This window comes from Citrus sinensis, chromosome 9, assembly GCF_022201045.2.
Source record: "Citrus sinensis cultivar Valencia sweet orange chromosome 9, DVS_A1.0, whole genome shotgun sequence".
Taxonomy (NCBI): Eukaryota; Viridiplantae; Streptophyta; class Magnoliopsida; order Sapindales; family Rutaceae; genus Citrus; species Citrus sinensis.
The window spans coordinates 5795414-5812793 of NC_068564.1; the positions used below are offsets into that span (position 1 = coordinate 5795414).

At 31.2% G+C, this 17380-nt stretch overlaps 1 protein-coding gene across 1 annotated transcript; it reads right to left on the reverse strand.

Annotated features, from left to right (window-relative positions):
* Positions 1-12015: 12015 nt before the first annotated feature.
* Positions 12016-15325, reverse strand: LOC102612018 (probably inactive leucine-rich repeat receptor-like protein kinase At5g06940). Its single transcript, XM_006489990.4, has 2 exons — positions 12810-15325; positions 12016-12561 (listed from the first exon to the last, which is right to left on the reverse strand). The coding sequence occupies exons 1-2, from the start codon at positions 15109-15111 to the stop codon at positions 12191-12193; spliced, it is 2673 nt and encodes an 890-aa protein (XP_006490053.2). The 5' UTR covers positions 15112-15325; the 3' UTR covers positions 12016-12190.
* Between the last annotated feature and the right edge of the window lie 2055 nt (positions 15326-17380).

A 17380-nucleotide genomic window follows, 5' to 3' on the forward strand; every position in this document is an offset into this window, starting at 1 on the left:
ATACTTCAGTGTGTCAATGTATGATGGTGGTCCCAATTATATAGTATGATTGTAAATATTAATTGTAATGTCTGATGTAATGTCAGTAATATCTCTGTACAACAGACTTAAAAAAAAAAACTATTTTATAGTGTTACACAGTGAGTGCAAGTTAGTTTAGTTGATAAAATATTAAAATCACTTAAATATAAAAAAAAAATATATATATATATATATAGAGGTGGGAATAGGGTTACCAAAGTGGGAGAAAAAAATAGATTTATTTTACCACACTAAATCCCGAAACTACCCCTATAACCACCATCTAGTTTACCCAGCACTGCAACAGTAATTAACCTCTTTGCCCCAACCGAAATCTTTAATAAACCAAGCCAAATCTCTTCATGAATCCACTGCTGCAATCAACTAAAAAATTTCCTTCGCATTGAAAAGTTATCTGGGTAAAATATTTTAGGAGAAGTAATTTATAAGCCTCTGATCATATTATTTATTGAACAAGGTTAGCTCCGTATAGACACAAATTTCTCTGTTTGTGCAAAATTTTCGAGCCTCGAAAACTGAGAAAATCACTTCTGCGGGCTGTAACCGAAAAATAAAAACCAAAAAAAAAAAAAAAGGTTCAAGAAAAGCTCAAAGTTTTGGTGATCCAGAGTAAAACCCATTTAACTTTCAAAATGTTCTTATAACTACAGAAATTAAAAGGAAAACAATCATGGAGTTCTCATTATCTGGGTTGACAGTAAATTCTCATATTCTTTGTCCTTGAAGTAATTTTATTTACTATAAAATAGTAATCAATAAAATATTATAACGAGTAGGGATGACAATGGGGTGGAGTGGGGGTTGGGAAACCCATCCCATTCCCCACCCCATTTCCTAATAAATTTAGTAGGGTGGGGATGGAGAATTTCTATGTGGGGAATTATATTTCCATCCCCACCCCATTCCTCATTTATATATTTTATAGTAGGTATAGATATATGATTTTAGTAAATTAAAAATTAGAGACTTAAAATAAAATCATCACCATATTATAATTTTAATTATTTTAAAAAAATCTCTAAAAGTTTGAAACAATATCTTAAAATGATATCAAAACTAAAAAATATTTAAAGATAACAGCACTTTAAAAGAGAAAAAAAAAACATAATAATGTTTTAGAGTTGAAAAAGAATTATATTGTAGGGTTTTCTTTTATTCATAACATGTTTATATTACATAAAATTTAAAAAATTATTAATTGACATTATAGTTGATAAAATAAAAATTATTAAATAAGAATTAAAAACATATTTATATATAATGGAGGTTAGGGTGGAAAGTACAAAACCAAACCCCCACCCATTAAGAATTTGAAGATTATTTTTCTCCAATTTCCTAAAAATTATTTAAAATTTTTCCCATTTGGGGTGGGGTTCTATGAAGCCCCAAACCCGTGAAGGATTTTGCCATCCCTATCACAACTTAACATGTGCAATTTCATATAGTTACAAATATCTTGACTACTATAAGAAACTTGATATTGCCATTAGTGGACAAACTCCAGGGCCTGTACTTTCCGCAGGTCCGAGTGATACAATTATTATCAATGTTTGTGTGTGTAAACAAATAATATAAAACTTTAAAGATTTTATTTATAGAAGGCTCCAAAAATCCTATCATTAAAATTTATATATACTGAACGAGCACTGACACGTATACTACTTAACGAGCACTAACATGTTTACTGAATAAAACAATTAAGTTAGAATTATAGCAAATTAAGTATGTGTGTGTGTAGAGATAGAGAGAGAGAGGAAGGGAGCAAGAGAAAGTGTGTGGATATATACATATATATATATACAAACAAAGATAAATACATATATACATACATACATACATACATAAATACATACATACATACATATATATATATACATACATATATATATACATACATACATACATATATATATATACATATCGACTACTAAATTTTAAATTTCCTGTGGTTCGATCCCGGACTCACCGAGTTATATTATAACTAGATATGTTTATATTTGGGAGTAATAACACTTTTAAATCGTGTTAAATTTTTAGCGCTGTTGCCGGAGATTTTCTAAATTTTGTGTCAATTTGTCTTTATTTATTTATTTATTATTATTATTTTGTTAGTTTCTTTCTTCGCCATTCTATTTCATTCTCTCTTTATGAAACTTTAGTTAGCACCCCTCTTTTCTTAAAATTTTAACATTATCCATAAAATTTATTAAAAACTTCATTTTAGCCCATAAATGTTTGCTAATCAATCCCTAAAACTGAATTGGAACTTGGATCTTTGGACTTTGCCTTATTTGTTGGACTTTTGGACTTTGTGGACATAACGGACATGGACTTAGGCATTTAAAATAGCAATTAAGATGCAATAATTGAAATTTAATTGGCTAGTAAATTTTAAAAATTAAAAAAAAAACACATTTTTTCTTTCTTTAAATTTATGAAATTCACTTTTCACATTTATTTTTAATGGTCGGTTCTACTGCCTGATTATTATTTAAATTTTGTCAATTTATTTTTTTATATGGTCGGTTCTACCGCCTATCATTTTTAATTTTAGTTTAATTATTCTTGTACATTAATTTGTGTAATTTTTATTTTGTATTTTATGGCTGGTTTTAAAATACCACATAAATTGTTTCTTTTAATTTCTTTGTTTTTATGGCTGGTTTAACCGCCTAATATTTTAATTTTAATTTGTTTATTTTATTTCGTTTTTTTTTTTTGCTTAATTTAATTTTCAGTTTACTTTTATTTATGTAATTTTCATTTAGTGTTTTGTGCATCACTAATAGTTTTTACACGCATCATTAGCATTGCATGTGACATTGGTCTCGTACAAATAGTGGTAGATTAATTAGGAAATCATATTCATCACTCTTATGCTGTGTTTACTTTTTGGAGTGGGAGTGACGAGTGTGGATTCATCCCACTCTAGTGTTTACTTCAACAAATTAGGTCCGGATTGAGAATCTCACTCCGTGGGCCCCACCCATTTTTGGAGTGGGGAGTGGGAATCCACTCCCACCTCTCCCTTTTCTACCCTTTTTAATTTAACTTAATTTAATATTTTATATTTAATAAAATAAAATAAATAATATTATATTTATTTGAATAATATTATTATATTTATTTTAAAAATAATACTACTATATTTATTTAATATTAATAATTAATAATAATAAATAGTTTATTCTAAGAAAATATTAATTTTGTACTAAATAATATTATATTATTATTTTATATAATAATAAATTTAATATAATTATATTAAATAAAATAAAATAATGTTTCATTTTATATTTACCCTCTTTTTATTAAATTTACTATAAATTTAATAAATATTTAAATAATATTATATTTATTTAAATAATATTATTATATATAACTAAATAATCATTTGGTTTGATTCTAAGTCTAAATTACTTAAAAATAATATTATTATATTAATAGAGATTTAATAATATTACTATAAACCATCTTTATTTGAAAATATAATATTATTATATTTATTTAAAAATATTAGTATTTTATTTATTTAATATTAATAATTAATACTAATAAATAGTTTATTCTAAGAAAATATTAATTTCATACTATGTTAATAGTAAAAATATTTCATTTATATTGCCCTTATCAATAATTTTTAATTTATATAATTAAAATTAAAATTAATAAAAAATTGTGATGTTCATAATTAAGAATATTAATAATTATTATAAATTTACAAATATAATAAAATAAATGTTTATTCATTAAATATATTTTTTATTAACTTTGTAATTAAAAAACTATAATTCTTTAAATAAGCATAAAATTATAATTTGAAACTATTTACTCACAATCCAAGACAAAGTAAACACATAAATTGAATTCTGATCTCAATTCCATGCTTCTATTTTATTGTAAGTAAACAACCTACTCATACTCCCACTCCACACTCCAAATCCTAAGATTCCCACTCTTTAGGATTCCCACTACAATCCAAAAAATAAACGCTACCTTAGATATTGCTGACATTGGAGTTGATTATTCTTCAGAGCACGAAGATAATCAAACCTTGCAAAATCTTCATGAACAGCCCAAGACCCTTAGATACTTCACACATCCTACTAGAATAGGGTCACCGTCATGCATAATTTTTCCTCCTAATGCATCACGTTTTAATTTCAAACATAGTATCATCCAACTTCTAACTACTTTTCATGATTTTGAGTTTGAAAATCCATATATGCATTTGAGAGAATTTGAGAAAGTTTGTAACACCTCTACTGATCAAAATTGTAGCATGAACATAATCAAGCTTAAGTTTTCTCTTTCTCACTAAAAGATAAAGCTAAAACTTGGCTACAAAATCTTCTATCATGATCTACCAGAACTTGGGATGAAATGCAAGCACAATTTTTGAAAAAATTCTTTCCACCCCACAAAATAAATTCTTTCAAAAGATAAATCACCACTTTCATTAAAAAATTAGGAGAAACATTTTACCAATATTGGGATAGGTATAAAGAGCTACTTAACATTTGCCCACACTATGGTTTTGAAACATGGAGATTAATGTCTTATTTTTACGAGGGACTAACATCCTAAAATAGACAGGTTGTTCAAATGATGTATAATGGTGAGTTTAGGGATAAAAATCCTGAAGATGTATTAGTTTATCTTGATTATATAGCAGAGAATGCACAACACTGGGATACAATTGGGTTTTATGTGTCATCAAGTAAAACTCAGTTAGGTAGAGGCATGTACAACCTTAAGGAATACCATGACCTTCAAGCCAAATTTGCATCCTTAACTAGAAAAGTCAAAGCATTAGAGTTCAAAAAGAATGATCATGTAAAGTCAATTCAAAATATTTCATGTTATGTTTGTGATTATACTGACCATTCTATGCAGTACTGTCCGACCTTACTAGCTTTGAGAGAAAGTTTACACGAATAAGTAGTTGTCGTCGAAAATTTCAAAAAGCCAAATCTCAATCCATACTCCCAAACTTACAACTTTGGTTGGAGAAACCACCCAAATTTCAACTGGAGAAATGACAATCACGCACAACCATCACAATCAGCTCCTCTACACCAAAATTTCCAAAACCCTCAAAGTTACCCACTATATGTTCCACCACCAAGAAAAACTCTAGAAGACACATTGCATTTGTTCATTGAAAAACAAGAGTTGATCAATAACCAAATGATGCAAACCTTAACCAATTTAACAGAAATTGTCTCCAAACTTACGTCTGCTCTAACCATGCATGAAAAAGGAAAATTTACTGCTTAACTTGAACCAAACCCCAAGAGTTAACAACATCCTCAAATGGGTAATTTAGGAAACCAAAATATGAGTCAAGTCAAATCAGTTATAACCCTTCATGGTGGTAAAGTTGTTGAAAAACACATTTGAGACCCTCATGAAACTAATAAAGATCAATTTCAGAAAATAGGAAAAAGTCTGTCGAACATTTAACCCATGAAGAAATAACCAACTCCCCTCATGTACCCCCATTTCCTCAAGCACTAATCAAGCCAAAGAAATCAAACCATAGTCCAAAAAATTATGAAGTTTTTAAACAAGTGAAGGTCAACATTCCTTTGTTTTGGAAAGGTATAAAGAAAAAAGACAAGTTTTAAATTGGGAAAAATGTCATTTCATGACCACTTCTGGAATTGTCTTGGGTCATGTCGTGTCTTCAAAAGGAATTGAAGTTGATAAAGCTAAAGTTGAAGTTATCTCAAAATTACCCTCACAAAAAATAATTAGAGAAGTCCATTCTTTTTTAGGACATGCAAGATTTTATAGGAGGTTTATAAAATACTTTAGTGTCATATCTAAACCACTTTGTAATCTCCTAATAAAAGACACATATTTTGAATGGACTAAAGATTGTCAACAAGCTTTTGAAAATATAATTATTCTTTTGACATCAGCTCCAATAATGCAAACCCCTGATTGATCTTTACTTTTTGAGTTAATGTGTGATGCTAGTGATTATGTCGTTGGTGCTGTTTTAGGACAAAGAAACAAAAGTAAGCCTTTTGTTATCTATTACGCAAGTAAAACTTTGAATAGTGTGCAAATGAATTACACTACAACTGAAAAAGAACTATTTACTGTAATATTTGTACTAGATAAATTTCGTTCGTATTTAATTTATTCATCTACCATTGTTTATTTTGATCATGTTGCTGTTAGATATTTAATGTCTAAACATGATGCTAAGTCAAGGTTGATATGATGGATTTTGCTACTTCAAGAATTTAATTTGACAATCATGAAAAAAATACGCTGAAAATATTGTTGCAGATCATCTTTTAAGACTTACAAATGAGTCTTCAATTGACACAACATCCATCAATGATTTTTTCCCTAATGAATTTTTTTTTTCTATAAACAAAATGCCTTGGTATGCTAATATTATTAATTATCTTGCAACAGGTGAAATGCCATGTAAATGGAGTTCCCAAGACAAGAAGAAATTCTTAACAGAAGTGAAAAGCTTTTACTAGGATGACCCATACGCGTTCAAGTACTGTTCTGATCAAATTTTTCGAAGATGCATACCAGATGATGAGGTCATGAATACCTCCATGAGAATGATCATTTTCAAACATCTTCGAGCACTCTTACATGTAAAATTTCATCTCAAAAGCTTGCTTTGAGTTTGTAAATCACATCTTATTTGGGATTTACGACCACCAGCATTAGTATCTCATTTTGAAGATCTAGAAAGACAACTTAGGGAAATAAAGAGAGGTATTTATGAACTAAATTTAATAAAAGGACTAATGTGAGTTAGATATTTGATTATATTTATTGTGTGTTTTTATTTTGTTGTTCTCCTTCTTTTTTAATTTGATTTCGCAGATTTGATTCATTTGTTTGATATGTTTTGATTCACTCTCCTATATAAATAGTGGATAACGGTACTTCGTGACTTTTTAAGTCAGTATTTTCAGTTTCCCACAATCACTGAACCCCAAATTAAGCATGGAAGAAATACAACATAAATTGTATCAGTGTTTCCTTCTCTCCTTGAAAATGATCTTAAGAAGTTTTGCAAAGATTGTTGTGAACGACTGCATTTGTTAATGATCAATGGGATTCTTGCTGACATTCGTTGGTTAATTGAAGAAAATATCTAACTAGCAAGTGAGTTTTCTGATCCATTTATTTTCTACATGTCTGGTTTTCGTAAAAACACATTTGCTAAAAAAGAGAAGAGCTAAGCGACTTGGCTTTAAATGTCCTTACTGTGTAAGACTTGCTTGCAACAAACTACGTTGTAAAACTTTGGGAATGATTTCTGTAAATCGTGAAGATAAAATCAAATTCGTTAAGGATTACATGAGTAAAGAATCGTTAGATAATATCTTACGATCTCTTGAGACGCATCCGAGCGGATATATGGAACGTGAAATTCATAATTTATGAAAGCTGTTCCAAAAGGAAAATGCACATTTTAGTCTTAGGAATTTGACTCTAAAAGACCTTATTTGCCAATTTAGAGCGGATATGTGCAACATGAAATTCATAATTTATGGAAGTTGTTCCAAAAGGAAAATGCATAATTTTGTCTTGGGAATCTGACTTTAAAATATCTTGTTTGACAGTTTATAAAAAAACTGGAAATGAAGCATATCATCGACCCATAAAGGGCGTTCAAGCCGTTACTGGACGTAGAAGTATAGGAAGATGTAAGCCACAATCACAACTACCAGTAAATATCCTTTTATTTTACTGTTATTTTATCTTTTGTATTATTATTATTTTTTTGTGTGATTTTGTCCAATCATTGTTTGCTTTTTCTTTTTACTTTTTTTTCCTATTTACTTTTGAATTATTGAGCCAAATGCTTCACCTGTCATTTGACAAACACACTATCTCATTTACAGATGTGTATCATTGTGTCTGTCACCAAGTCATTTGACAAACACACTACCCCATTTACATATGTGTATCATTGTGTCCGTCACCAATATCCTTAAATAGGAGCTCATTTTCAAGCACTCACAAATTGTTTCTTTTTAGAATTGTTCTAATGACAGCAACTTCAAACAAACAACTTTATAATATTTGTGTGCTTTCTAGATTTCGCTATAGAAAGTATAAGGAGTTTGTTCAGGCAGCCATAGATCTTGGTCTTGCTATAACACAGAGAAAAGTACACCTTGTATATGAAGGAGGTGACCGAGGATTATCAAAGCTTGTCTTAGAAGTTGTTTTCGTTCAAGAAAGCCAAGTGCTATGCATTATTCCAAAAGCCTTAAAACCTTTAGGATGTCTGCCCAACTCACCAACTGTAGAAGAGTTAGTTGTCTCAAGTATGCAGGAAAGAATGTTTGAAATGTTAAATCATGCTGACGCTCTCATTTTCTTACCCGGAGATTTTGCAACTTCAGAGACACTAATTACATTTGTTTCTTGGGCCCATTTATATCCATAAAAAACTCATCGGTTTGTTAAATGTTAATAACTTTTATGATGGCTTAATAACATTTCTTAATCATGTAATTAAAAATTATTTCATTCCACCCTCAGTGAAAAAATTCTTTATTTGTGTTCTTACTGCTAACAAGTTATTTGATCTTTTGCAAGCTTACAAACCAGAGCTAGATCCCATGACTTTGGCATTGGATTAGACAACTGATGATGATGGCAATAACCCTCGAAAAAAGTGTAAATTATATTTAACTCTTTGTTTCTAAATATTTTCTAGCAGTGGTCAGGTGATGTCTTTTAAACTCAACTCTTTCTTCTAAGACATTGAGGGCAATGTCTCCTTCAGGTTTGGAGGAGAGAATAGTTGACAATTGTGGAATGTCTCAATCTTGGTAATTTTTTTATTACTTTTTATTGTAAAGACTAACTTTGGATAAAAATTTGAGTCGAAGATGGCAAATATAGAATGTAATATCTCTAGAAACGCATCTTCTTAATTTTAGAGTTTTATTTCTCCAAAAAAAATTTGTTTTTTAACTTTGTTTTCTTTTTCTTTTTCTCTTTCTCTTAATCATCTTCTTTAAGTTTTTGCAATCAGTCCTAATTTTTTTTAGTGTTTTCTTTAACTTAAAAAAACAAAAATACAAAACAAATAGTTTTTCTTTTTATGTGTGATCTTTTAATATTGAATAACATGATGATTTCCAAATTTTGATATTTGTATTATCTTTAACCTTGAGTTATGTTACACCCTGTTTTCCCCTTTGCATGTTAAAATGTAAATTGACAAATTTTATGAGTGAAACTGATTAAGTCATTTGGAGGAATGTCTATTTTATGATAAGTTCAAGTAAGTTTTTAAGCCTATTATCCTTGGAGAGTAACATTGTTTGCCTATACAGCTTCACATTTTATTATACAAGATCTCTATATTTTCCTCAAAGTAAAAAAAAAAGGTCAAAAAAATTTATAGCCGCATCTAAAAGTCCATCGAACTAGTGGATGTGAAAGATTATTTAGAACCCTAAAAGATGACAGAAGATCATCTTTGATCCGTTTGAGCCTTTTTACCCAACGCTATTATAAAGTATCCATAATTAACCCCTTTGAGCCTATAAAAAATAAATAAAATTATTTGGTAACCTATCATTTTCTCTCACTTCAATGTAGAGTATCACCTTATATTTTATATTTTCTACTACCCAATTATGATTGAAAATATGGATGATTATGTAGTCCTGATAACGGTGCTATGAAAAAAAAAAGATATGTATATAAATAAATAAAATGAAAAACAAAAAGAAAAAAATTCCAAGCGAAAAGCACCTTGTAATTTCAAAAAGTCTCATATTTTTCAAATATATATTTTTTGTTTTTTTACCATTTCTTTGTTAGCCATGACCCTAGCTTAAGTTACATCCTAATTAAAGTCATTCTTTATTTTAGGGAATTATAGTTTGAAATAAAAACTGGTAATACGGACTAAAAGATGTGGCGATACATAAAAATAGAAATAAATTAGTTTGGCTAATAATTTCCTTGAGTTGAGATCATTTTATTTGTAAGTTGTAGACACTATTTTTTCATCTTGGTGAGAGCGCGTGATATTGTTTTGTTATTCTCTCAATCTACAACTTCTTAGAGTGACAATTTTTCTGGGGTCTATTTTCTTTTAAGAGAGTCACTCTTAACCGTGAGGTTTTGGGGTTTGACTTATCATTCTTAAAAATGGCTTGATTAATATAGCTATTATAATTGATCATTTTACATAATTTTACTTAACTGATTTGTGTGAGTGTGATTTTATTTAGACTGAACATAATGCTTATACTTTTATTTGATTATTTTCATTAATTCAATGAAAGAAGTAAACACAATCTTTCAAGAAAAAAAATATTTCAATTTGGGTTTGAACTTTTGCTAAATTTTTATCGTTTAAATTGCTAGGGCCTAGTAATAAGCTGGTTGGGGGGTGTGATTAACACTTAAAAGTGTACAGGTAATAAAGATAAAATTATTAGTTTTTTACTTAAAGTGTTGATTAATATGCTCATTATTTTTAAATTATCTTAACACTCCCCAAATATATTTTTATGTTAAATTAATTCACAGTATGTTAATTTTTATGTTGTAAATATTTTTCAGGAATAAAGATAAAATTGGAATTGAAAGTAGGAACAAATAAGAACTGTTGAAGCACAATTGAGGAGTTATAATTAATAAAATAAAAAAATAAAAAGGGTGAGTAAGCATGCTCGTGATGGTCACCTGACCATCACACCTCTCTGTATATATATATATATAAAGAGGATAGATCCTTTAACTATAAAAGGCAAGGGGATGCAAGCGGGAGGGGGAGCGGAGGAGAAGAAACAGAGTGAAGTTGAGTGATTTCTTTCTTTGTTTTTTTTTTTTTTGTTTTCTTCTGTATTAATTTTCTTGTAATACATTCTAGAAGTTTGTCAATGTCAAATAATAAAAAGAGTATTTTGTTTTCTTTCAATATGAGTGGCTAATTTTATTAAGTTAAGGTGAAAGGTGAAGCTTAAGTTTTTAAATCATTAAATTAATTATTTTCTCAAGTGATTTTTTAGTTTATTTTATTCTTTTCTGGTTATTTTTATGTCATGTTAATTTATAGATTTACTTGGATCTTTATGGTATTTTGACATAATATCGACACATTAATATAATTGTGGCATATTAAATACTTGATTTCATATTTATCCACTCATAGTTAATTAAAAATTAAATGACATAATAATTAACTGGTAAAAGTGAGGAAAAATATAAAAATGAGAGTGTATTTAAACTTAGTATGAATACTGAGAGTGGATCCCGTAACTTTAGCATATTTTTAAATTGATTTCTAGTGATTTCTTTTCCCGCAATTAATTTTCTTTATTTAACAAATCGACTATTAAATTTTAAATTCTCTTTGGTTCGACCCCGGACCCACCGGGTTATATTATAACTAAACACTCTTATACTTAAGAGTAATAACATTTTTGAGTCGTGCCAATGTATAATAATTATTAATTAAATTAAATATTTATTCACAGCTGATCAATAAGAAAAGCACAGGCAATGAAAAGTTTGAGGAAAATAACTTCACTGTTATTTATTTGAAATAGCTCTAAGGCCTAATTTTTATAAATAATTCAAGCGCATAAAGTATACACAATTTGATATTAAGATGCTATTAGCACTATGAAAACGATAAGCAAATAAAGATGGGATACAAATTTTGTATCCCAATTTTCATATAACCGTCATCATCTTATGAGATCATGCGATTAGTAACCACTCAATCATATCACTTCTTATCAAATGGTGAATTTTAATTGGTATCACATTAATTGAAATTTAAACGATGTATCTTAATTTTGTAAGTGTATCACAACTCTAAACCGGTTGTGCTACTAAAAATCGAGTGGCCACCGGGCGTAGAAGACCTATGTGATTACTGATGCATCTCGAACTCTTCAGGGACAATGTCATGGGCAATATCTAGATGACATGAACAAGCGGCAATAATAAAATACACTGTAACATTCTTGCATTGCTATTGATCAAAATTCCAAAACAATTTTCGTGAAGGACAGAGAAAGCCATGCCCAAGAACATTCAAATAATGTAAAATCAAGTTGGATTTACATACAAGGCAAACCAAAAAAAGAAAAAATGAGGCAGTATTTTAGTGCATTGTTCACAGAGGAATTGAGTGCTCCTGCGAACTAGAGAGCTCGATACTCAGAAGACTAGTCCTTGTGCTGAGGGAATGAAGTGCTTTCACTACTTCAAACATTGATGGTCGTTTTTCAGGCATCACAGAAGTGCAGCGCAGAGCGATTTCCAGTGCTCCAAGCATCTGTTGCTGATAACAGTTCGCTATCTTGGGGTCTAGAACTTGGATTGCCCCATTGGTTATGTTGATTTTTCTACGAACCCACTTCACAACGTCAAGAGACTCTGCTGGCTCAGCTTGCTCAGCTTGTCGGCCAGTTATGAGCTCTAATAACACAACACCGAAGCTGTATGCATCCATCTGTTCAGTTGCTTTCTTACTGTATCCATATTCTGCAAGCAAAAAGAAAATTTAGTAATGTTGCCATTTCAGTTTAGTCCCCTGCCTATTTAGGAATGGCTAGTTTAGAAGTAACAGTGAGTTATCTAATATATTTAATAGCAACCTAAGTTTTCCTTTAAGCCTTCAAATTCGTCTTTTACATACATTCACATTAAAAATACAGCAATTGATACAACAATGTTGGAAGAAATGATGCATAACGAGTTGAAAAAGAATATGTATGAGATCTTAATTATACCTGGTGCATTGTAACAGGAGAGTGCATATTCTGAAGACATGGTTGATTGAAATGCAGCTTCTCCCACAATTCGGTCAAGAGCAAAATCTGTGAGCTTTGGTTCAAAATCAGCATCCAGGAGAATATTTTTGGACTTTACGTTTCTATGAAGTAAATGTGGAACATAATCCTTGTGAAGGTATGCCAATCCCTGAGCAACCCCAATGGCAATTTTCAATCTAATACTCCACTGCAACTGAAAATCCTGCCTGCAAATCAAATCGCCTAAGCTCCCCATTTGTAGAAATTCGTATATCAGAAAGATTGATTCATCTGAATGAAAAAACCCCAGAACTTTAACAATGTTCTTATGCCTGATCTTGGCTAACGTCTTCACCTCAGTCTTCAAAGTTTTCGAAGATTGGCATCCAAAATTGACCAGCTTCTTAACAGCAATTAGCTCGCCACTTGGTAGGCTTAAAATGTAAACTCTACCAAAAGGTCCACCATTTCCCGCAGAACTTTTCTCGTCCATCCCAATCACCAAATCATGTTCAGTGACTCTGAGTGGATAAAAGAACAGTGAGCGCCAAACACCTGCTTGAGATTTCTTCTTGGAATATCGATGAAACACAAAAAACCCAGCAGCAACCATCATAATTCCAACAGCAACTGCTAGAGAAATCATCACACATGCCAATGCTGTGGGGCCAGAAGTACGATGTTTTGGCTGATTTTCGTCGCAAGAATTTGACAACCCAGGGCCACAAAGTCCAGGATTCCCTTGCAAGTACGATGCTGGGAGACCTGAGATCAAGGAGTAGGGGACTCTACCAGATAGTTTGTTGAAGGATACATTAAACAGGGCAAGCTTCAAGTTCTGAAGCCCCTGCGGGATTGGACCTGTCAGATTGTTATCCGACAGATCAAGGTAGGTTAGCACAGGCAATTCAGCTAGGGATGGGGGGATTTCTCCGGTAAGACTATTGTCTGCTAATGACAATGAGACTAGTTTCCTACACTTTTTCAGCTCTGGAATTTGACCCGAAATTGAATTCTGGGAGAGATTAATGATACTCATGACAGGGGAATCACAAAAGTTTGGAGGAAGTGAACCATAGAAACTATTCTGAGAGGCAGAGAATCTGTATAAGCTCTTAACTGACCCAAGACCCTGAGGGATGCTACTAGTGAATCTATTGTTATCAATTTGAACTTGCTCCAGTTGAGCAGCCATAGATATTGAATCTGGTATTGCTCCGGAAAATCTATTGCTTTCAGCTCTGATGAGCTTAATCCTAGGTAGTGACCATAATTTATCAGGGAAATCACCAGAAAAACCATTGTCTTGAACCTGGAACCTCTCGAGATTCAAGCATTCATTAATGGAACCGGGGATTGAACCATTGAAAAAATTTTTATGGAGACTAAGGTTTACAAGGCCATTTGCTGTGCAAATACCATTTGGGAATGAACCTGAAAGCTTGTTCTGAGAAACATCAAAAGACACTAATTTCAACAGAGAAGAGCCAAGGGATTGAGGAACCTCACCGGTCAGATTATTCTGTGAAAGGTCCAAAATGGACAAACTTTGCAACCCCACAAAAGAATCAGGAATCACCCCATGAAAACCAGAGCTTTGCAGAAACAGCTGCTCAAGCTTCTCAAGCTTGCCAATATCACTAGGAATTTCACTGATCAAATATGCATTTTGTGACAAATCAAGAACAACAAGCTCACTAAAATTCCCAAAAACAAAAGGCACACTACCCGAAAGCAAGTTGCTTCCCAAGTTGAGAACCTGAAGATTCACCAATGAGCCGATGCTCTCTGGGATCTTTCCTTCAATATGGTTTCTGCTCAAATCAAGAACTTTCAAAGAACCAAACTGAGAAATCTGATCTGGGATAGTACCCCAAATGAGATTATTACTAAGATTCAAAGTCTCCAAAGAGCTACACTGAGAAAGATGTAAAGGTATAGGCTGGTTAAAGAGATTGTCAGCAAGGTTCAAGTTACTGAGTCTAGAAAGCTCACATACTGAAGATGAGATTTCACCAGAAAGATTCAGACTTTGAAGATTGATGGAAGCAACAGTAAGTGAAGCTGTGGCAGTAGTAACACAAGTGACCCCAGTCCAGTTACAGTAGTGAATGTTCGAAGTATTAGACCAGGTTGAAAGAGAGTTCTTGGAGTCATCAATGGAGGCCTTGAAGGAAAGAAGGGTATCTTTTTCAGTTGAAGCAGAAGTGAAAGCGAAGAATGTTAAGCATACAAGAAGGTGGAGGCAAAGAAATGAAAGTGGGGAGGAGGCCGTAGCCATTGTCACTGAAGGAGACTGAGAGAGTGCTTTGTGTTGATTTGTTTTCAATCTTTTTAATATATCAGTAGATCAAAGTGAGACTTTATGAGAGGTCGACTGTAACGCAGAGCATCTACACAGAGCTACAAAACAGTCATAATGACTTTTGTTGCTGAAGATTTCATAGAGAAAAGAAAAATATTACAGCAAAGTTACAGGAAATCAGCTGAAAATAAACTAAAGCACGTAAATATTATATGTAGACACCATTGTCACAAGATTATTAAAAAAATAATAAATTAATGTCCTATTTTTGTCACATTATAAGCTTGAAAATGGACAATGCATATGGTCAATTAATGGGTTCAAAAGGTACAGGCATTGATATGGGCAATGTTTTTTGGACCTTATACTACATGATCAACACAGCATGTTTCTGAAGAATTACTACTGTAATTTTGATTCTCAATAATTATTATTATTATTATAATAGTACTGTAATTTTGAAAAGAAAGCTGAGAATTTAACCTCTTTATGACTTTTCTTGCTTGTGGGCTCAACGTTAAACTTTATTACTTTTTCCGTGAAATACAAAAAGATAATACGATTTGACCTCCCAACAACCATAGACAAGTCTTTTTTTTTTGCTATTTAAAATTCAATAGGTTTTACTTATTTTTACTTTATTTCATAGTACTAATATGTTCAGATGAAAAGATTTTGACAAAAACATTATAAATTTGATCGAGTTCCTTTATTTGTGTTCATTTAAATTTTTTTTTTCAGTTAAGGGTTTTTTTTTTTAATTCTATTATGTGTGTGTTGACCTGTTTGTGCAGCCTTATGGTAATAAACAGAAATGAGAATCAATTTTTATGATATTATTAAGAAAGTGGTAAAAGTCTGAAAGTCAAGACTTCGAAAGAAAAAAATAATAATAATAATTATAACAAAAATAGACAAAATGCAAAACTCGAAAAGTTCTCGTGAGCTAGTGATAGTGACGACAAAAAGATTCTGAAGAGACCAGACAAGACTTCCCTTGGCACGTGTCCACATCACGAGAGAATACGATTATTTTTTGTAATTTAATATCTATCTATATATATAGATTGATAATTATAGAATGCGGAGAGATTTAGAGAAAGATGTGGTCGCCGTCTGATCAAGAGGCTGATTGGATATGATGAAAGTGAATGATCACCCGGCTTCGGCGCCGGGAGGTTCCAGGGAGGGATGAGATCGGTGGTTGCCACATTTTCTTGATTCCAACGGTGAAGATCTAATCAAACTTGGTGGGGGCCACCAAGGAGTTAACTGAGAAATTTATAACGATGTCGTGATCATTCCAAACAAATCAAAAGGCTATAAAAATATAGCCTACGTTGGACCACACCATACGCAATTCATAATTCACTCCAATTATAAGGGTGCATTTTTCTTTTTTCTTAAAAGAAACAACTTGGAAATTTAATTGGAAATCTTCAATCAACAGGATCATGATGTAGTTGGTATATTTTATCACAATTTTAAAAACAATAACCCAATATAGTATATGAATATGATGATGGTGCCTTATAACCTATGGTTACTGTACTTTCACAATTTAGACACCATTAGATGATGATAAAAAAAAAGTCAACAATTATCAACAAATTCTTATTATTTAACGGTGCCCAAATTGTGAGGAACAATACTCTTGGAGTGTCGTAGTCATAACATTACTATAAAGATAGTCTAAATATTTCTTCAAAGGTAAAAAAAACATTTAAGTAAATCAGATCCATTGTAATAACTTTAGATTTGTTTGGAATGATCTAAAAATTTATCATCAAACTATTGGACGGTCTTCTCGTAAAAGCGTGTGAAAGAAGAGTAAAATTCTATTGAGTGTAATAATTATACAAGCATGCCCAGTCAAAGAAAAATTACTATGAGATTTGTGAAAATAAAATAGTTACTTTCCCTCGTGCTAAATACATTATTGGATTCAATTTTTTGCTCATCTTATATAAACTTTTACCATACTCCCTTTTATTCAAATCTTCTCATAATCATTATAGGCAGAGGGGGGATGTATCAAATTGTAGTTCATAATCACAAGTAATTTAATTTGAAAAACCAATTAACATTTTCTTAATTACTTTTAAATGAATCAAGGCATGCCCTATTGCCCAAAATTGATTGTGTTTTGTAAAGGGCAAAAATTGATGGAGGGGGGGGGGGGGGGCGTAGTTACTGAGTCCGTACAAAGTTCATTAAAAAAAAAACAAAGCGTAGTTGGTGGGGA